At 40.6% G+C, this 21,906-nt stretch overlaps 1 protein-coding gene across 5 annotated transcripts; it reads right to left on the reverse strand.

Moving 5' to 3' along the window:
* Positions 1–125: 125 nt before the first annotated feature.
* inpp5b (inositol polyphosphate-5-phosphatase B) lies at positions 126–20,996 on the reverse strand. Of its 5 annotated transcripts, XM_071517159.1 has the most exons (24): positions 20,941–20,996; positions 20,315–20,395; positions 20,078–20,175; positions 19,877–19,906; positions 19,658–19,768; positions 17,791–17,870; positions 14,991–15,023; positions 12,985–13,076; positions 12,150–12,320; positions 10,019–10,120; positions 9,606–9,720; positions 8,173–8,289; positions 7,374–7,561; positions 6,875–6,986; positions 6,667–6,776; positions 5,775–5,910; positions 5,188–5,298; positions 4,769–4,934; positions 3,957–4,192; positions 2,248–2,355; positions 1,673–1,757; positions 1,300–1,427; positions 1,073–1,184; positions 127–663 (listed from the first exon to the last, which is right to left on the reverse strand). In XM_071517159.1, the coding sequence occupies exons 1-24, from the start codon at positions 20,994–20,996 to the stop codon at positions 554–556; spliced, it is 2,688 nt and encodes an 895-aa protein (XP_071373260.1). In that variant the 3' UTR covers positions 127–553. The 5 variants fall into 5 exon arrangements, with proteins under 5 accessions (XP_071373259.1, XP_071373260.1, XP_071373258.1 ...); XM_071517158.1 differs by lacking the exon at positions 14,991–15,023 and having other exon boundaries at positions 126–663; positions 12,985–13,060; positions 17,727–17,870; XM_071517157.1 differs by lacking the exon at positions 14,991–15,023 and having other exon boundaries at positions 128–663; positions 12,985–13,078; positions 17,727–17,870.
* Positions 20,997–21,906: the final 910 nt, after the last annotated feature.

The following is a 21,906-nucleotide window of genomic DNA, read 5'->3' on the forward strand; positions in this document are numbered from 1 at the left end:
AAACAGTTTTGGTGTGGTAATAGATTATTTGTTTCAGTTGTTATATGCAGTGTAGTTTATTCTCTCTCTCTCTCTCACACACACACACACGGGATTTACAGTGTTATTCAAATGAACTTCCTTTCCTTGCTATTTGATAGCCACTTGCATAAACATAAATAAAATATAATTAAAAAAATCATAATGAAGCACAACTTATGTTTTCAATACTTTTATATATAAAAGAACAATCAGCTGTTGAGACTTGAAACATCAAAATACAAATTTCTTTTTAAATAAATGATAATATACATACATTAAAAATGGTTAGCTCTCTACAGCTGCTCTGTGATATACAATAAAAGCTGTGCATCAACAGCTCACAAACATTGCTGTGAAACATACTGAAATCAGAGAAGACTTATCAGTTATACTAATTATACTATCTATACAAAGAGCCATCTAGGAATAGAGGAAATCATTATCATCATTACAATTTATTTCAAATACTGGGCTGTACACAGTTCTAGTGTTCACTATTCAGCATGAAGGACAAACGGGGCGACTTCTCCGTCTAGGAGATGTCTTGGACCAGGAAGTGCTGAAAGAACTCCTGGGTCTTCCTCTTTTCTGCAAGATCCTGCTTTGCAGGTGACCTCAGAAGCAAGGCAGCAAAAATGGTGGCTATGCAGAAGGAAAAGACACAATTCAAAATGCATACTTCAATAAAAGGTTCCTTTTCTTTATCCCCAAGATTGTACTATCTTGATTAGACAAGTTACATCACTGTAAAACAGTAAGGGTGTTAGAATATATTTTTGGTGGATTATAAGGAATGTGACACATCCCCTAAATAATGAACCACAAATCAAGCCTCAAAATGAATGGGAATTAAACACAATCAACAAAGGATTTAATATAATTACCATTTTCAAGCACATAATTTAATTCTTATGCCACTAAATTTTAATAACACATTTCTTGATTTATTAGTTTCTCTTCAGAGTCAACATGCTGACTTAAGCAGAACACAACAGCTAATAATAACAACAACACAGAAATAAAAGAAGTACAACCTTCCTCCTTTTCTTACCCAAAATGTTGACATCCAGTCGATTGCTTGCAGAATTTTTCAACAGCTCGCGGAGAAAGGCAGCTAAATAGTTGAACACATTTTTATGGCACTGAGGTAGCATGGAAATGACCTAAAGACAAAAACAATCTCAAAATCAATATCATATCAAAATTACCTTTGAACTTTAACTTTTAAAACAGTGTGCAACAGATATTGTATAGTGATCTGTGGTTTGTTTTTCTGACCTTCTCACACTGACTGGCATTGGAGCAGCATTGTAGGCACTGCTGGTAGAGGGAGTAGGGTACCACAGGCTCTGGGAGGGCATCGAGGAAGAGGAGCAAGGCCTCTGCCACTGAGTGGTTACTGCCAGCTACAGGTCAACACAGTCAAGGGCAAAATTCTTGGACAGAGTGTGTGTATTTCCAAAAGTAGGTACCACCTACAATCAAATATATATCCCAAGATCCATGGGCCTTAATAAGTAAGATGTCAATAGTTAACCATCCACTTACACTGGACGGAAAATACGTTTTTTTCATATTCTTGAAAGATATATGCCGATATATTTTTTCCCAGAATGTTGTGTATGATGGCAATTGTTGTTTTGAAGGATACGGAGAGAATCTGGCATGCCTGTGTCAAGGCAATCCCTTATTTCTGCAAATTCACTCCGCAGCCCTGGTTGCTGAAAAAGGTCTTCCTGCAAAAAGAAGAAAATAGATATTGAGGCTTTCAGTTATTTAAGAGCACATTAGAAAAGGCGAACCAGCTAAAGCGCCATTCAAGTTGACTTGGACTGACCAAAATGCCCTCAAACTTTGAGATTTAGAGGAGTTGTATTGGAATTTAACTTAAAACAACCCAGAGGCTCCATGAGGCTATTTGACTAGAGGGTAAAACTGCAGTCATTCCAGTTTCTTGGTAGCTGCAAGAAACTAAGAGAGCTTTAAACATTCAAACCTTTTGCTCTGCTAAGTTGCTGTGGTGTGCAGCAAACTTCTTATATTTGTCCTTGTAAGAAAGGCACACGCAGCTGGGAGGAGGCCAAGAGTTACACAATTGACTCTGAATTCTTTGAGGATATGAAACTGCAAAGAAGAAAACTACCCAATACAAAGGAAAGGAGCATAGTGTTCTTTCATGTTATTACAGCATCAAAATATCGAGGCTTCACCGTCGAATTTCCTGACCTGTTTGATGGCATTACGGAACAAGTGATCCACCATCATCCAGATTTCTTTAGGAATGTCTAGAGGCTTTTCAGGGACTGCTGCACTCTCATCTCCTGACACCTCAGTCTGTTGTTGAGAAGAAACAGAGCACAAAGCGACAATTCACTCAAAAGTGTAAAACTTTGAACAAACTGAGAACAATGTCAGCAGAGGCTATGTCAACACTGACTTTACAGTGACAAACACACAGAAACAAGATAAGGAAATACAGCAAATATTAAATATCATTTCTATGAAACCTCTCAAATATTGATCGAGTTTTGTAAGAAATAAAATACATGACCAGGCTTCCAGAGAGATATCCCATTTGAAAGGCAGAAGGCTGTTTTGTAATGCTAATAACCTCATGGACAGCCCCCCGCAAGTATGTTCCAGGCAAAGGGTGATTTCCATCTTGGCAACAAGCTCCAAAAATGCAATACATCTATTCATATTGGGACACTGTATCTGCCACTTTCTCTGCAAAAATAAGAAAGCAGCCCCCAGCTTCGCTCAGCAGATTCTGGCCTGTATAAATATTAGAAAAGCTAAAAAAGGCAGAGAAGCTTTTTGCCCATCAGCACCTCTGATTTCACTTAAGGTTCACAGTAGGTGGCATACATTTATACATCATATTCATGTTCATTATGACTGGGCTGTCACTGTCACAGTCCCTAGTAGGGATGTAACAAAATATTTATACTGTACGATTAGTATCTCCAAAGATATAATTTGATGATATATCACGATATTACCAGTTTTTTTCTAAATTTTATTTGTGAGATGAGTACCTGCATAAAAGCACATTCTAAGAATTCCATGGAGTAAATTCACGACAGAGGAAGAAATCTATCATGTTTTTTAAATACCTTATACTTTGTTGCTGTTGAACATTTAACTGTTTAGTCCTTTCTTCCATTTTGCTTACTGTTTTTAAGTGCCGTTATATAATAAAGTATAATAAACTAAATATGTTGTTAGATTTTGTAAGTCTGACCTTTCTAGTGGTTAATTGACTGAAAAGCATGTGATAGCTGTACAAGAAGATGTATAAGCCTCACGCATAATGCACAAGTTATGTTATTTGTGATTTTAACAGGCATAATGTGCAACAAACTAGAAAACAGGAGTGAGACCGAGAATGGAATATACTTTGAGCGACTCCAATGAAAAGGTCGGCTGTTATTCTAAGTCCATTAGAATACAAATTTTCATACATTCACCTTGCAGATTATTATTATTATTATTATTATTATTATTATTATTATTATTATATGAATAAAATCTAAAGGTCCGACACAGGCTATCATAGGAACATAGGTGAATATGAGGCTATAGGCATACAGCTTGTGGTGCCACGCGAGAGAGGAAGACTGCACAGCGCAGATGTGCAGATGAAAACAGTTACATTCGTGTAGGATAATGCAACAATTTAATTAATTAAATCATTTGGCTGTTTTTGGCCTCTTAGCCACTGCCCCAGGACATGTAATTCACTGGCTGACGATCAGAGTCTGCACGTTGACATTATCAGTTAGACTGTCAGCTAACACATTAGATTAAAGTCACAGTCACACATGCTTTCACTTGCCACTCATCCTGACAGGATCCAGTCTTTACTGTGACCTACAAGGTATTTCAAGGCCACAGGAAGTCGTCCCTGCTCTGCACCTGGCAGCACTACTAACCAGTTCACGAATGGTCTCCTGGGGCATGTCCTGGATGGGTTCCCTTAACTGGCACAATGTATGGATGGAGGTGCCATAGCAGCTGGGCAGGTAGTTTCCTGACACAGAGATGAAGTAGTCCTTGCCCCGCTCCAGGTGGAGCACCAGGATGTCCTCGATCTGCTGCTGGCCAGAGTTTAGTTCAGGTGCTGTCGAGCGGTTGACAAACACCTCCAGGTCAATGTCCACACGACCTCCTAGATGTTCAGAGAGATGGACGGTACAAGGTAAGGGGGTGGCTGAACTTTCATGGATCAGAAACTGATGCCCCTTGGTCAAGCAAGTGTTACATTGAGTACCAGGATCAATAAAAGCACTTTTGGAGGTAAGACTGTTTCAGGAGTTGTAAAGCATCCCAACATCATTAATATGTACCAACATTTTATCTTGTAAGACAAACTCACAAAAACACATAAGGCATCAGCAAGACCCAGGAAGAAGGAAAGCAGCAGCCGTGAGATGCTTCTATACTCCACTTCTTCCTTCCTCTCATGAGTCTTGAGCTCACTCCATTATTTAAAAGCCTCTTCAGCAGGACAGAATTGAAATTGCCTCCCGACCATCAAACATTGTGATGGGAGTGACAGTGCTTCTGTCACTGGCTGTCATAAATCAAAATCAAAGCAATCTCTCACTCCAAGCTATGATATGATCTCGCCTCATACGTCATGGTGCACATACCATTTTGTAAAACCCAAAGGTGGGGGGTTGGTGCTTCATTAAATTCATATCCATGGGCTCTGGATGTAACTGTGACTGTGGGTGCTACTCACCTTGAGCGATGAAGCCTTTGGGGGGGTTGGCGGTGAGCCAGGGCTTGCAGTAGGTGGGCTCATTTGGCTTCTGAATAAACTCAAACTGGCACGGGACCTGCCCATCGTTATGGAGGCTCAACGTCTCCGCCTGGTGCTGCATGAACTTCACATCCTTAAAGTGGAACTGGGGGAGGAGGGAGGATTTATATTGTAAGATGGACAGATTCTACTCCATTTCAGGCAAATGTATCCTTTCCCTACCTGCATTGGGCTTGGAGCCCAAGATCAATACACAGATCCAGCAGTAGTGCTTCACTCACTTAATTCATCATCAAGGGAACACGATGAGAAGGCGATTTATTGTATATAGTATATCAGGAGGGTTATTATAGATCCCATTACACTATAATTGGACCGAAAGGGATATGAGGCCTCACCTCTCGCTTGGACAAGGTTACGGATGGAATACACTCGTTCTCCATCTTGTCTATGGTGCGTACAATCTCTTCAAAAGTCTTCTTGTACACCTCATCATTCACTCTCTTGATCTGTAGGAGCAGACAGAGGTCAGAACTGGAGAAACAGTGCAACGTAGAATAAATAATGTATGAGTACAACCCTTAAATGAAACCTTAGCTCATGGACACTTATAGCCACACAGTTGAAATCAGCTGAATGCTCAACAAATGTGACCCTGAAAAGTTTAACAAAATGATGCATTTTTGCACTGGTAAAAAATGTCTTGCACTGTGAACTGTATTGGAATTTGAGTTCACTGAGATATGTGATATGTCTTATCCAAAAGTCCAAAGTAATCTGTGAGAGGTTGGATGTGAGGGGAGCAGATGGACAGCCAGCAAGATGAATCTCAATGCACTTTTCATTGATTTATTGTCTCCTTACCTCCTTCTGAAAACTTGCTGGGTATGAGGTTCAAAAAGAGGACCACAGCACCTCCTTTTGTTCAAAGGAACAAAAGAAGAAAAATTCAAGGTCAAGCCAGATGGGAGGTTGGGTCTCTTACCCCAATCTCAAGCATGGAACTGACTGGCTTGTGGTCACTGGTCTTCAAGGCCATGTGACTCTGGTAATGCTGCTGCTTGACGTTCTTCCCTCTCCACAGGATCCGGTCGCACCATGCTGGCGCACGGCATTTTTCACTGAAAGCAGAAGGAATAACAGAATGAAATTCTCAAGCATTTTATAAACTTACATCTTTTAGAACATGTTAAATATAAAAAAATATCATGGAAAAATGACATCTGTTTTTACAGTGCATTTGTGTATACTGTACGGAACTTAATAATAATGTGATGTGATGCTTTGATTGATCCTTATAAGGAAACTCAGGGCTGTATTTACTAAGAGGCAAACTAATTACTACCATAATTATGCAATTATGCATATGCAGCAAGCTGTTTTAACATTGCATACAGCAGAGAGCAGACTGTGATATCCACCCTGTAGCTGAGCCAGAGGCCGGGAGATGAAGGGCTGCCACAAGTTTTGTCCATGAGGGTATGGCATGACTCTTCTTGGTCCAAGGTTCCAGTTTTTATTTAAAAAAGCAGTGAAATAATATAAATATTACTATTACTATTAATAATAATAATAATAATAATAATAATACACCCTCTCTCTTATTTGTCGTTGTCTCTGTTGTACCTCTGGACAAATAATACAGCCATGGCTTTCTCAGGGTGAGAACCTAGGATGTGCTTCCTCTGGGCTTTAAATACCATGCGTTATTATAATTGGTTTGGTAAATCGACAGGAGTGATCCATTTCAATGATCTCCTTCATTTTTTAACCCTACAATTGCAAACGAATCGAACCCGGGCCCTCCAGCTGAAGGACAATCTCTGCACTCACAGTGCCACCTTGCCATTCATAGACAGGCCTTTGTATGCGATTACCTTGTATCCCACTGGTCAGAGCCGGTGTCATATTTGTAGGTGGGCTGGAAATCGATCTCTCCCTCCACAAAGCCAACAAACACGACCTCCTCATCGATCTGCCTCTTAAGCTGAGGACCGCAAACAGCTGTTAGCATCACCGCTCATACACAACGAGGAATATAGACTTAGTTAAACAGTAGAAAGAAGAGAGCATTATTGGGGTTACCTGGTCATAATTGTGCAAGGTTTCAAATTCCTTCTTTGTGATTAGATCCTTCACATCGTCAACGTCAAGGTCGCTGATCCTGTAGTTGAGGTCCCCAAGCCACAGGACCACACTGTCGGAACAGAGGAAAAGAGGAAGATGCACTGAGATAACATGAATTTGAAACACATGTAATTATAGCTCGACCATGAATGAGAATATGCTGTGTCATATTCAGCCACTACATCAAATATTACATATTAATCCTAAACATTAATCCCAAACATACAAGATTAAAAAAAAATAAATAAATAAAAATTGACAAAAGAGTTTTTGTTATGATCAAAGGTTTGCATGAGAAATTCTTGGACAGGGGAATTAATTTGTGCCCTTGATGTGATGGCATAATGCCTGGGCAAATAAAGGATTCATAAGGAGTCATTCATAAGGATTTAGTGGTGAAACTGCTAAATCCTTATGAATGACATTTTAATTGTTTGATAGATAAATGGTTTCGTACTTGTGCTTCATGATAGTGAGTGGGGGCTGAGTGGGGTCCAGGTGGCGAAACTGGAGACGGCCGCAAATGTCCTTATAGTCTTGGTTACGTCTCTCGTACTCTTCGATGTGGGCAGCTAGGTGGGAGTTGACCACGCAGATGTCGGAGTTGTGAAAGCGAAAACGGATTGCCACGGCACCCTTGTTTCCCTGTGAATCGGCGAGTGATTCAAAGTGAGAGAGAGTGAGAAAGAGGGAAGGAGCAAGAAAGATGCATTGGTCAGTTGTTGAGAATCATGTGAGCCAGACGACTAAATGCTGCTGCAAAAAGAACTGGGACAAAAAAGAAAGTTGTTTTAGATAATACGCAGTTAGACATGCTCTTTTGCTGGTCAGTAATCCAATATTACACTTAGTCTTGTCATGCTGATGATGGTTCTTTGTGCAGAACATAAACCGGTCCCTCATTACCCCGGTGAAAGACGGAGCAACATTAAAAAAGCTCTCACTGGACACCAGCCAGCCATCTGCTCAACACTGCAGAGACTGCTAAGTAAGCAAGAGTGCGTATGAGACAACGATACGCTATTCTGCAACAGCCCATAAAGAATAAAGTTAGGGCTGCTGGGCATACTGCTTCATGGCTGAATGAAGCTCTAAAGAAAAGAGTCCAAAGGAGCAAACAGAGGGGGTTTGGAGGTACACACTGAATTAGCTTGCAAGCTTGTTTACGGTTTTTCAATGTCTTTTGTGGCTGGCATTTTTCTTTTCCTGTCTCTTTTTCATCCTGCTAAAATTTGACCTGTGGAATCCGTCCTCACCATTCTCCCCATGATGCCGGTGCCCACGGTCTCAGCCTCCACTTCAGAGATGAACTCGGCGTGTTCCTTCTTCACATAGAACAGCAGCATGATGCCCACCAGACGCACCAACTTCACCTGCAGCACAACATGGCTAGTTAGACACACACCTAGTCACAGAGAGTAAAGTACCCACAGATTAACAAATCGTATGCAATTTGCTGCACATTTTTTATTCAATGTGCATTTTAGTTCCCTGCATGTGCATGTATTTTGACTATGGGTGGCCACAGTGCGAATCAAGTGACCCTGAAAGATTTAGCCAAATGACGCGGGCACAAAAAAGTTTTACTGCACTTTTTGCACGTTATATCAACATCTTGACCATTTTCATCTACAACAAGCTCTGTTCTAAAAAATGAAATGTTTCAATATTGCTGAAATGTCAAATATTTTCAGATTATTAATTGTGGAACCTAAATATTACAGTATACAACTAAATTGTGAAGAAAGATGGACACATCACAATGAGGACAGAGGATTAGCAGCAGTGACGTGTGAATCCCTCATGAAAGAGGCCTGCAACATGCATGTATTGCTAAAATGTGGCTATAATACCACTACTACTACTACTACTACTATCACTACTACTACTACTAATAATAACTATAGGCAAAGAAAATCAGGGTCTTTCCCTCTCAAAGGTAAGGTTTTCTCAAAGGACTCCTGATGGAAACATGAGCAGCAAGGAACATCACAGAATATGATCCAATTTTGTGTGGAACCAAGCAAAACTTGTTTGATTAGCCTCCCTGTCAGCCTCACATGAAACAACATTCACATTTTAATGTAAAAGCACTTTTTCAGCCTGCTGGGCTATACTATGTCAATTAGGGAGCAGCCAAGTGTGCTGTAGTCAGACGGTTGACAGGAGACTAAGAAATGACACGTCATTATACTGGCTCTGTGACTAGGAAGCATTTAAGCCTTCAGACGACAAAAAAAATGACAAGAAAGAGGAACCCAGTTGGCTTTAGTCAGCACTTTGAGAGACGGGAAGCAGATGAAAGCGAAAGAGGGGAAGAAAGAGAAAAATACCACAAAGAAACTTAAATACAGGGCCTGAGCTTACTAAGCTCTGCAGACTGGCGGGGTAACCTTATCTTTTCCGTAGCAATATCCTGTATGATGTTGCATGTTATTTGATGCTGTGATAGTGTTCTGAGGCATTTGTAGATAAAAGCTAAGTTGAAATCACTACTGCATGTCAAAAATAAGAGCTAAACAAGCCTTCTACAGACAGAATACAGTGAGCAAAATCATCCAAAACAAACTCATATGTCAAGTTCAAACATCTCTAAAACCTTGCACTGGACAGCACCATCAAGACCAAGTAGTAGTAACAAATAAAAAAATTATGGCTGACAACAGGGAAAGAGAAGAGATTTCCTTACTAAGGCATACTTGGCATCTGGATGCAGGCCCTCGGACACAGCCTTCATCCATTCATGCTCTTTGGGGGTGTCGTTGAAGAAGAAGGCCTCCTTGCTGAGGTCAAGCTCCTGGAAACTGTGGACAGAAGATTATAACTTCTTTGAGTTTGATTGCTATGTCTGAGGTTCATCCAACTACTTTTGTGGTCTTCTTTAAACTTTTCCACTCCTCAACATCAATGGAGTTAACTGAAACGTAGGCGGGATTAGTGGATATCTGGCACGTAGCACTGGAATGTGTGGGTGGGAACGTCCTCCTACTCAAAACAGGATCAGTGGCCAAATACATCTGTGTGGGGTTTGAGCAGTATGTGTCTGTGTAACGGGATTAAGTGGAGAAACACAAGGCTAGCAGCAGGGTGGATGTGACTTACCCCACGCAGTACATGTCAGGAGGGCTGGGAGTGCAGCTCAGCCAAGGACGGAGGCTTTCCTTTGGTGTTTGGCCATTCACATTGTAAGTGCCAAGGAAAAACCTAAAAGAGAAAGGGGAGAGATGAAGAGAGAGAAATGGTTTTGAGGGAAGACGTACAAAGTCAGGGAATTTGTTTGCCTAATATGAGTGTATCCTGCAAACTGTGAGGGTCTTTCGCAAACTAATGCCTTTTCTGTGATTTTTGCAAAGCCCCTCGATCGCTGCTACTATACAGGCAGAGTAAAACACCACAATGTGCTGAGAATGGTGACCTGCTCTGTGGTGAGCTGAGGCAGCAACAGCTCCTTCAGGCTCCGGCTCATCCTCCCCCCAGGGTGCAGCACAGAGCGCTTTAGGTTCTCTTTTGTGCTGACCACCATCAGACTGTACAACACTTCCTGCCCCAACGGCCCTAGCCTCAGCTAACTATGAGGGTGTTGAAGCAAGGCACCTGCACTACACTGTTTATACAAACAATCCTGGACTGCGTTTTTTGCTTTCCTAAACTCTTGGATTAATCTACACATCAGCTTGGATATTCGGTACATTCCCTGCATACACTGTAATATGAGTTGATGTATATTTCTCGACACATTTCCACGTGTTTGCTAGCTGATAATGAAAACAGACAACAACAAAGTGCCCGTAAACAATGTCACTTTATCTGTATATGTGCTACAACTATCTGATGTTTTCTATGAGGTGAGCGACTGCTAATGCACATAAGTAAACCTGCACACCATTCAAATAAGTAATCTACCTGTGTAAATTGAAGGTATTTGAATAGTTTTTACAATGCACATCTGGATGCCTGCACTTTCTGCACATTTGCATGGCCTTCTGTAAACCCGGTAATGCAAATACAATGCACATTTTGCAGATCCTATATACAGTATATATGCAGGAAATTAATTTGTTTTTCATACTGTGGTTGCATATACCTTGATATTTAATTTTTTATTTATTTTCATACCGAATATAGTTAATCTTTTTGCATATTTTCATAATATACATTTTTTTTCATTAATTTCTTTGTGTCATACATGCTGTTATTCAAATATTTCATACTTTGTATTCTTATATATAGTCTAATAATTGTCAGATCCATTATTTGCTCCATTCTTATTTATTCATTTTTTCTTTGCTGTATCCTATTACAATGTCTTAGGGGGATCAGTCAAGATTCATCTTGCTTTATGGGGAAAATACTTTTATAAGGTTCAAACACTATTTATAAGGGTATAAACGTTCATGTACAGGTCCACCAGCAGGAGGCAGTGTGGTCTATAAATAAACTCCTGCCACATTAAGTGGGCTATCAAATAATAACCTGCTTGTTTTTTTCCCCAAGTCATCTGATAGAAAAAAACAGCTCTTTAATATCTTCTAAGTGATAGGCTTTACGGGCAGCAATTGAGATGAAGTTCTACAAACAACCGTCCACCACAAGGACTACATGCCTATAAAATGAAACTGCACGTCAGCAAGACTTTGAGAGAAGTTTCATTCACACCTACCACTGACACTCTCCTTTCCGGAGCTATGTTCTTAACCATGGAAGTTGACACTTCTCTACACCTTGGTTAACACCGTGCTTAACTTAGCATAGAGCTAAGTACATAGAACTACAAACCCACACAAAAGTTGATTCATTTTTTTTTTTTACATAACACTTCTAGAATCCAACCTGTGCTCACAGTCAATCTGTAGACTCACGTTGTTCCTACCCACACTGTCTTTGCAGCAAAGTTTGAGCAACTATTTTGGACTCGTAACTAGGCCAGCAGAGTACAGCTCAGCACAACTACGCAGTGTGAAACATCCTGACTGACCTCCTAAATTCAAAGCTTTAGAGCATTAATGTTCAATGTATATGCAAGATACGTACAGTATACCCTGTCCATACTATGTCTTGCACTGTACCACTGCACTGCATATGAGATCCTTGTACCATGAGTCTCAGTACATACTATGAAACTCTGTAAGTTGTCGATGTGTCTGCACCAATGTGCCCAAGACAAATTCCTGCACAATTATTAGAACTAAAGCAATTCTGAATCTGAGTCCACAACCAGTTTAGAGTAACGTACCTGAAGTACTCCAGGTAGGTGTATAGGTCCTCATTCTTCAGCAGCTCACACCTGATGAGGTTGTCACGCAGACCGAACTGCGGCATGGCCAGTATCTGAGCTTTGTTGGACAGGGTGTGGCTGGAGGAGCGCACCAGGTCATCCCGGCCCTCGCGACTCACTTTGCCCTGACTGCACACCAGAGACAGGGAAGGGGACGATGGGATGGGAGTGGAGACAGACCAAGATAGAAGCAGGATCACATTGTCAGGACTGTGTGACCTCGATGGCAAGTACTAACAGGATGATGACAGATTGCGTGTTTGCATGGGTTGTTTTGATTTTCCTATTCAAATATCAATGCACAGTTGTCAGTTCACACTCAGGTTGCTCTTTGCTCTGTTTGTATCGTGTCATGCCTCCTAAAAACAGGAACATACTTATGTTGTAACAGAGAGATTACACACTGCTCCAGTGCCACACACATCCTAATGTACATTAGGTCACCACAGCGGCGACAGGCACCCTGGCTATGCAGTGGAGCTCTATTTCCATGTCATCAATACGGGATGGGGCTGACGGGAGAGGGAGAAATCCAATATGGATGGCCCCTTCAGCCTTCCAGGAACATACTGTAATTATGCTCTATCTTAAAATGTAGGAGGCATTCATTCCAAGTGTGGCAGCAATAGCCTAAAGGTTAGAAAAGAATTGAATCAAATTAATTTGAACCCCGGACCTCAACGACTACCATCAGTTAGCCCTCTGCTGCTGTGGAGGTGCTCAGTAACCTGCTGCAGAACAATGTGGTTGCGCTGGGCAGCTCCCACTGTGTGAATGATTTAAAAAGTCTCACCTCTCTGGGCTGGATTGTGCTCTGGACTTCTCTTCACTGTTAGAACTTTTCTCCTCCTCTACCGATCCCTTTTTGTCTGTCCTCAATGATTTCTCTGTTTGGAAGGAGCAGGAGAGAAAGAGGGAGAAGAAGAGAGTGTGTGTTTAGTTTATTTATTTGAACAATGATAAAACTCAGAATTAACACCCATCGGCGTTGCCTCAAATTTTAGTATTTCATCACAAATCACATCATGTTACCAGTTGGACGATGGGTTATCTTAGAAATTTCCCTATGTTAGCTAATAATGACTGAGAATAAAAACAAACATACAAGTCAATCGTAAAAGTGTCAAGTCAGGACTCGGCCGTTTCTGGTCAATCGACTGAGGCTGTCTGTTGCAGTTGGTTACAGTTATTGCATCCTAAGTAGTCAGAATTAATGGGCGAGTGTCACATATGAGACAATATGGCCCCTGTCTCCTGCAGCTTGGCAGGGAACACTGTTGGCTCTTCTGAAAAGGGAAGCCAAGTTCTTTGGAGAGGAAATTAAATTCTAAGAAGTTACGACAGGCTAGCTCATGGGTGCGTTTGATCAATGGCATTGTTTTATTACCCCAAGGATAAGATACAGTATATTCTACGAGAAAAGAAAATAGACCTACATGTTTGTGACCTCTGTCTCTATTTGGCCAGATGAAAGCCTATTTGTCTCTCAGGATGGGATCACGCTTAATCTGTAATGCATTTATGTTGCTCAGATGTGCAGAATTCTACACAAGAACCCCATGGCTCAAAAGTATTGAAATAAAACTGATTAGATGTGGCTAATAATAACTTAATTTATGTAGCACTTTTCAAAACAAGGTTACAAAGTGCTTTACAGACAAGGAAGTACAACAGAGATAATAATACAGTTTTAAGTCTGGATCTAGGGAACTCTGAAGTTCCCTGTGTTCTGGCTCATAAGGGGTCTAAAGGTTGTAACATGGGGTTGTAACAAGACCTCGTTGAGCTTTAAAAACTTCTCAAAATCTTAAAATCAATTCTTAAATATACAGGAAGCAAGTGCAGGGAATCTAAAATGGGGGCAATATGATTCTGTCTCCTAGTCCTGGTTAAAAGTATGACTGCAGCGTTTTGCACCAGTTTCAGACAGTTGAGGGAGCTCTTGTTTAGACAGAAATAGGGTTCGGAATTACAGTAGTCAAGACATGATGAAATAAAGGCATAGATTACCTTTTCCAGATCAGCTAAGGAGGGGCAAGGTCTAATTCTGGCAATGTTTTTAGCTGGAGGAAACATGATTCATAGTCAAAACTAAGCTCTGAATCAAACACTATTCCCACATTTGGGAGTAGTGCAGGTTTAATAAACGCTGAAAGGTTATCAAGACCTTAAGAGTTAATAGTTCATTGTTCATTCAGCTGGTGGACATTTTGGGACATCCAGCATTTAAGATCAAACAGGCTATCCTAAAAGCTATTTAGATTAAACAAGGCCCCTGGGTTTATGGGTACATAAAGTTGCATGCCGTCAACACAGCAATGAGAGTGGATACAAAATATGTCACTGAGAGGGAGCATAAATGCAGAACAAGGGGCCAAGGATTGATTCTTGCAGAACGCCACAATTGAGATATATGTACCTGTATCTGTACCTGTATCAGTATGCACTGAGAAACTCAACATGTCTATGCAACAATGTCACAAATACAAATTCTTGTACATTTTGGCCTTTAAGTTCATACTGCTGCTTATTTCATTTTCTTAAAAAACAAACAAACATGTGTCCAGTCCAAGCCCTGGTTTGTCTAGCCCAATCAGCAGTCTAAAGAAATCCCCAAAAATCAAGTGGTATTAAGGACTGAATAGGCTAGGCAGAACCTCAGAAGGAACAATGACGTTTTCATTTAAAACCACTGCCACTCTTTCTTTCTAAACTCTGTGTGTGTATGTGTGTGTGTGTGTGTGTGTGTGTGTGTGTGTGTGTGTGTGTGTCAGGGCGAACAGGAAAAGGAAAGAGGACAGCCCTTTGTATGATACGAAAACTCCCAGCAAACTGTGAGATGCCTTTGGAAGGAGTGGGCTTAGGAACGCTACATGTGAGAAGCTGAAAATCTCCTTGTGCACACATCAAACACTTGTGCTCACAGTCACACCAAAGAAAAGCCTACATAGTAACTGTAAAATTGACTGCTCTTGGCCAAATTACACTATGAAAAAAGAGATCATGAATATGAATTGGTTGGTAATAAAGTGATTAGGCTAGACCATCATACCTGGGGCAAATGATATTTTTGCTATTCGTGCTAGTAACTTAGTATAGTAGGTTTTTAGTGTTTAGTCTAACTTCCTTTGAGTATCAGATGGGTAGAATCTGATATAGAACATACAATGAGCGCCAGAAAGTATACAATCTCAGTAAAGTATTTTAAAGATAGTAAAGGAAAAGGAACGCTGCTTCGGCTTAGAGGGTGAATAAACTAGAGGTGCTCTTTGGAAAAATGCGGAAACTGCGGCAAAACAAGGATTAAAAAATATCCAAGAATCCAAGGTTAGGTTAACAATACACCAATGAGTTTATCTTTATAAACATGGTCTATAAAAATATACACATGGTCATTATGAACACCTGTGACGATTCAATCACTACTGTGCAGACATGCCACAATGCGTTGACATGTTTTAACGTTGCAGAAAGTAATAGCCAAATAGATAGACTTTTTTTGCACTACAATTAGTATGCAACACTACCTGAAACATCTTTATGTGGTAAAGTCCACATATCTGGTACTGCAAGAAGATTGCAAGCAGCAGCTGACCCAGGTCTGATATATTTCTAAGAAGGGGAATATAATGTAACCTCTCAAGGGTCCTATGAGGGATAGTTCAGGCAATACATAGCATGTTTTACATTCCTGCATATGGCTATAGTGTTCTTAACCAGCTAATAAGCTTAACTAAACATTCCACTTCTAAGGGAGTAGTATGAAGACTGGCTAATTGAGTACAATTTCACACATTTATGTATCCTGCTGCTTGATCTCAAGTCAGTGTCTGTCCAAATGTCCATGTGGTTGAAAGCTGTTGAAGTTGAAAGCTGTATTGCAGGTCTCTTCCGTATTTTAACACCTTAAGTTAGTCATACCATCTTACTGCAAGTGCACAATGGCCCTCACTTCAAAGTTCAGCATTGCATAACTCCCTTCCATCATCCATAAGTAATACAATTTTGCTCAACTATAGGGACAATTTAATGTGAGGAAAACACTTTGATCATATTGGCACTGAATAACAGAAAGGATACTCTGACATGTGAAGGCAGACTTCAAGGCAAGTGTGGAACCAAGCCTTTCCAGTGTAACCCTGTGGTGAAGCTAAGCAGCTTTGTCTCATTGGAAAGTGGTCGACAGAAAGTTTACAGATAGCTGAAGCAAAGCTAACAAGCTAAGAGGCTTAGCCACAAGTGAATGTCCCCATTTGTAACAGAAACAACCATTTGCAGGGCAGGAGCAGAGGAAACGGACCGGACACAAAAGCAGGCGACAGGATGACAACTCCATGTCATAACGTTATTACACCACCAACCACAACAGGTTTGTCATTTTCTATCACACTTAGCAGCGACCACCAACAACATCATCAATGAAAAACATCAACAACGACCACCAGTCTACCAACCGGCAACATTACTTTACCAACTTAATAACGTTAGCTAGATACTCGGCTTACTGGGACAAAAACACGTAACGATAGTAATACTACCAGAGATTAATACTAGCTATAATCATTATTTAGCCTAGCTAATAATGGCCTTCTAGCTAGCTATCTGGCTAAAGTTAGCTTCCTTGAGAGAATCGACCATATTAACGTTAATTTGCTAACATTAGGTAGCCCAATTAGGGTCAGATTGCATATGACAGAGGGATGCAACCACGTTTCGCTACTCCACGTCAAATTCAACAAATTCAGGAATGTTTTCTCATACCAGAGTCTCTGATCACCCTAGACATCTCCCTGCACCGCTCCCACGCATTCTGTGCGGAGCAATGTCCAATCTGCCGACCTGCTCAGGCTCTAGGAGGAGGAGTTTCCTCTTCTGCTACCGCAGATAGGAGGCTGCCTCCTGCCACAAACCACAGCAATCTACCGTGCACCGAAATAAAGTGACATTATCTGTGTCCAACCCGGAACCCTGAATAGATCACCTAAATATGTTAAATAAGTTATAAGTAATAAATAAAATAATAATTTAAGGTTTTCAAATAAAAACAACTTGTGGAGTTTAAGACAAATCTACCACAGCCTTTTATTTACATCATTTTGGGGACATTTAACAAAAAAAAGGCCATCCATCACTGTAGAGTCACTGTTTATTCACCTTATTGTATGACTCTGAAGCTGCTGGTGTCCTTCCTCAAATGCCCATTTCCTAATCCATTTGTGATTTTTTAAAGATGTCTATGTAGGTTGGGCCATTTGTAGTCAAGGGAAGTAGGCTAATTGCAAAACTGGGCCCGTTTTATGAGGCAACCGCCTGATATAGGTATTTATCGTTGTGAGGACATCTCTGCTGAGAAACAGCGTAAGAGCAAAACACTGAAAAGATAAAAAATAACATCAACATCACTGATCAGCTAGATAAACATCAAGAGTAATGTCACGCACTGAATGAATGCTAGTAGACCGGTGATTGAGTAAACTTTCTCGGAAATGGAGAGGTTGAGTGTGTGCTTCCACTAGTAGAAATAAGATGGCAAACCTGTTTTCCTGTGTTGGTTGAGTTTAGTGAGCGTTGCTCCGAGGGGGGCGAGGGCCTGTTTGACTGCTCCTTGGCCCCTGCTGGCTTTGTGGTACTTCCTGACCCACTCAAACTTCGGCACCTGTGACGGAGACTTGCAAACATCTGAGGAAAGACAGATAAAAAAAACGACAGAATTGGAAAACGTGAGGATGATCCAAACTCTGCGTGAGAGTGAAGCTAGAACTCAAACTTTGGATTTTCTGCTGATTTGATTTCAGACAAAAGCGGAGAAACTGGAGGAACAGCAATGGTAAGGAGAAACAATTTTGAGATCAAGAATTGTGATCAACAGGAGAAACAAGAATATCAAACACTAGACTTAACTGCTGTTACACAAATAGAGAGAGGCAGGTAATTTTCCAAAGCCTTGTATACAGCTGTTTCTTGCTCTTACCCACAGGTCTTGCCTGTATAACCTACTCTGCTCCTACAGTTTGAGACCACACTCTCTGCTTGACTGCTTTCAATGAAACCACAAGCTCAACATTTTACTCCACATTAAAGTAATCTCACTTTGATCTGCTTACCTTGACAGTTTTTCACATTCTTCCTAGTAACAACAGCATCTGCCAGGTCATTTAAACTTTCCATCACTGGTATCCCTCACCAGGTAAAAACAGCCCGTGTGGCTCCTCTCTTAGAGTACCACAAAAGTGTAACAAAAGCAACATATCAGTCTTCTTCCATCTTCATGTGAAATTTCCACCTTGTGAGGTAGTGAGTCAGTGCCAGAAGTGACGCATCCCCAACAAAGTAGACCGTGTGTCACTCTTTCATGTGGCCCATGCCATTCAGATGAGCAACACACAGACAGAAAAAGTAAAAGCTTATTTAAGACAAGTATTATTTAAGAGGCAGGTACAGATCCTTTTAACGTGTCCTTTTTTACAGATGCGTTACAAAGAAAGAGACAAACTATCATTCAAACTCCACCCCTTTTTCTTTTTCTTCCTCTCCCTCTCTTCTCTCTCTCAAGCGTGTGTCACGTGCGCCTGTTAACTGACAGATGAACCGGTTCTGCAGTTTTAAATTTGGTGTAACAACAGGGTGTTACAGTTGTGTCTTTTTTTTTTTTTTTTGCAATTCACTTTCCAGTTTGCTAATGTCCAATTAAAAGTCAATAATAATTTGTGTATTTTATGGTAAAAGCTCTTCACCTCCTTCTACTGTCACATGCAAGGCCAGATGAAGACTTGCTAGGCAGGTTTCCTCCAGAGATAATAAGAGCAGATTATTTGCATGCCTTCACACGTCACCCAGTGTCTCAGACATGCTACTCATTTCCTGAGCAAGAAAATATCTGGTGCATCAAATACTAAGATGGACAAAGAGTTAGTGTTATGCAACAGACAGCAATTTACACTCAGTATTTGTGTTGTTGTCTTGTTTCAACTGGTAAGCAGCTTTCCCAGATTTGCAAGAACATCAAGTTCAAGGACTTTTCAATGACTTTCAAGGTCTTGTTTGGTGAAAATCAAGGACTTGAAATTGACAAGTTTTGGAGTAACAGAGACATGACATTGGCCAAAAGACATCAGAGAGGCCTAATTTTTTACTCGTGATCTTCTCAAGGAATCATAGTGAAATCAATTCATTTTAAAACTGCTAAATATTGACTTCTGCTTGGCTGATGAAGACTGAGAGACACGGTCGGTTTGACTACTTGACTACAAAATGTACTTATTGTAAGCGTAAAAAAAATGACAAAAATGTATATATTGATGAATTTGGCTGCTATATTTCAATTTTAAAAAATCAAGTACTTTCAAGGCCATTTATTCATTTTAAAAAGGCCTTAAAATATTCCCACGGGAACCCTGGGTAAGATCAAATGACACATGATTAGAAGTAATGTAAACAGATCATAGTAGGCCTGAGGCTCAACCTACCACTCCAGGCTCTGTTCACCTCACTGAGGAAAAGGCGCGAGTGGGAGCCAAAGGGAAGTCTGAGCTCCAGCTCCTCCTCCTGGAAGCTCACTCTCACTCTGGTGTCAGCACCTGGGGCGGCGAGGGAAACACAGGCAACATTTGCTGTTCAAGTTTATGCAGTGGATCAATAATATAGAGCAGTGTCATTAAGTTGTAATGGAAATGAGGGCAACTCACCCACAACTGCAAGTTCATCTGGTGAGGAAACTAAGGAGATTGCAGCATGAGACATGTATTAGGATGTGTGACTTTATAGGAATTATGTCATTATTTTTTAAAAAGCAATAATTATCTTTAGGGAAACTATTCCATGTCTTCCAACCCCTTAATGGTTGTCAGTTTATTTGAGCTGAGTTAAAATGTATTAAACCTGCTTACCTTCCACAACAGCAAAATCAAGGCAGATGGGAATAATGTCTTCTAGTGACACATCATCAGCAGTAATGGCCATCCGTCTATGGTTGTAAATAAAAAGCCTACAAAAGATGCAATGTTGCACGATTGAAGTTTTAGTTAAAATCAATCATGCTGAATCAATAATGTTTTTACATCAGAAACTATACGGTATTGTATGTCTGTATCTAACAAGTCTATAACTGTTATGTTATAACTCACGCATGTTCTTTTGCGGACTCCACCAAACCCAGCAGTCTGCTTTCTGTGATGCTGTCAGAAAGGACATCACATTGGACGGCATGTTTACAGTTTAGTTAAGGACGTTTTGCACACATGCATTCATAATATAAAGGCCCACAGTGGCAACTACACATGAATTGTGAACTATATTTGTAATATAATGACCAAGAAAATATTCCTCTCATTAGGCCTACAACTAATCTTGGCTGCACAAGTAAGAACAAGTAACCTATTAAAAATGAAGAGGAATGAGAAAGCTGCAGCTGGTGAAACAAAGTTGCCATCTTGTGGATGAAAGGTGTTATTGCAAAAGTTGGACCAAAGCCTATGACAGTCACACCCAACTAAACGTGCTGTAGTTACAAAAACGACGTCTTTATGTTTTATCTAGACTGATATAACAGCCTGAGTAAGGTAGAACTTTATTTAGACTAATTTAGAGAAACTTCTAGCAGGTGACAAACACCTCAGCCTGCAGGCCTCAACCCAGACTCTGGGGTAAAAAGTGAGTCGGGTTTGTTAAACTTAGACTTAAAGCAGCTAACTCCCCCGTTTAACTCTAGCAAAACAACATAAACAGATGCTTGCAAGTCGCAAAGGATACTATGATGCAACTTTCTTCTTTGTCCAAAGTTTCTTGAATTGCGACGGACTGATCCATGGTGAGGACTGTAACAGTAGCCTTCTTGTGAGCCAACTTCTGTCAAGTCTCTTTCGGACACACACACTGCAAGAGAGCTGAAAGACCCCAAAGGCTTTTTTCAAACAGTTATTTCTCTATAAAAAAGCGGAAGCCCTTTACGAAATAGCAGGACGGACAGGGCAGTGTCTCCATGTAGTCCGACATTATTCCGTCTCGGTCCAGATGTTTTCTCCAGCCCGACCCAGGCTGCCACGCACTGATTCAGCCTTTCTGTCCGGACTCGGAGTGACGTCACATCTGGGCTGTCATCAACTCAACTTCAATTGGATTAGGCCACTGATCCCAAAAGGATTATGTCCTACAATAGACCCGTGTTCTGGCTTCCACCAGTGATAATTATATCAAAGCTTTCATTGAGAGTGTATGAGAAACGTGTATTAAGTGTGGCTAGACCGATATGTAGGTTTGTCTAAATCAGGTCGATATTGGCCTTTTATTAAAGGGAAAATTCACCCTAAACCACGTGACATAATTTAAATATATTTCCAGTGCAACTGCAATGGAGTAGGCTATATAGGCTATAGCCTGACAAAACATTTTTCAGCTATCTAAAACATAAACATAAATGTCAGGTTTTGGTGTCAGTCCCTCAAAATTAAAGAGCAAAAGCCAATTTCTAGACTCACTATTTTGCACCAAAAATTCAGCAATCATACAGGGAGAAATTATGTAGGCGGCAAGAGACATAGGTCCCAGATTCTCCACTGATAGTAGCCTCAATAGACCAGAATGCAATGCAGCCATATTGCATGTTGCATTTTGAGTAAAGGGTAAGACCTATGGGTAAGACTGGCTTTAAGTCTTACGTCTGGCTTTTTCTTGACTGGGACCTCTTGCTCTCTTGCTCTTACTATTGCTATTGCTATCA

The sequence above is a fragment of the Centroberyx affinis genome, unplaced genomic scaffold (genome assembly GCF_046629955.1).
Source record: "Centroberyx affinis isolate AG114_WGS23_722 - 3 ecotype Tasmania unplaced genomic scaffold, CSIRO-AGI_Caff_v1 ptg000469l_1, whole genome shotgun sequence".
Taxonomy (NCBI): Eukaryota; Metazoa; Chordata; class Actinopteri; order Beryciformes; family Berycidae; genus Centroberyx; species Centroberyx affinis.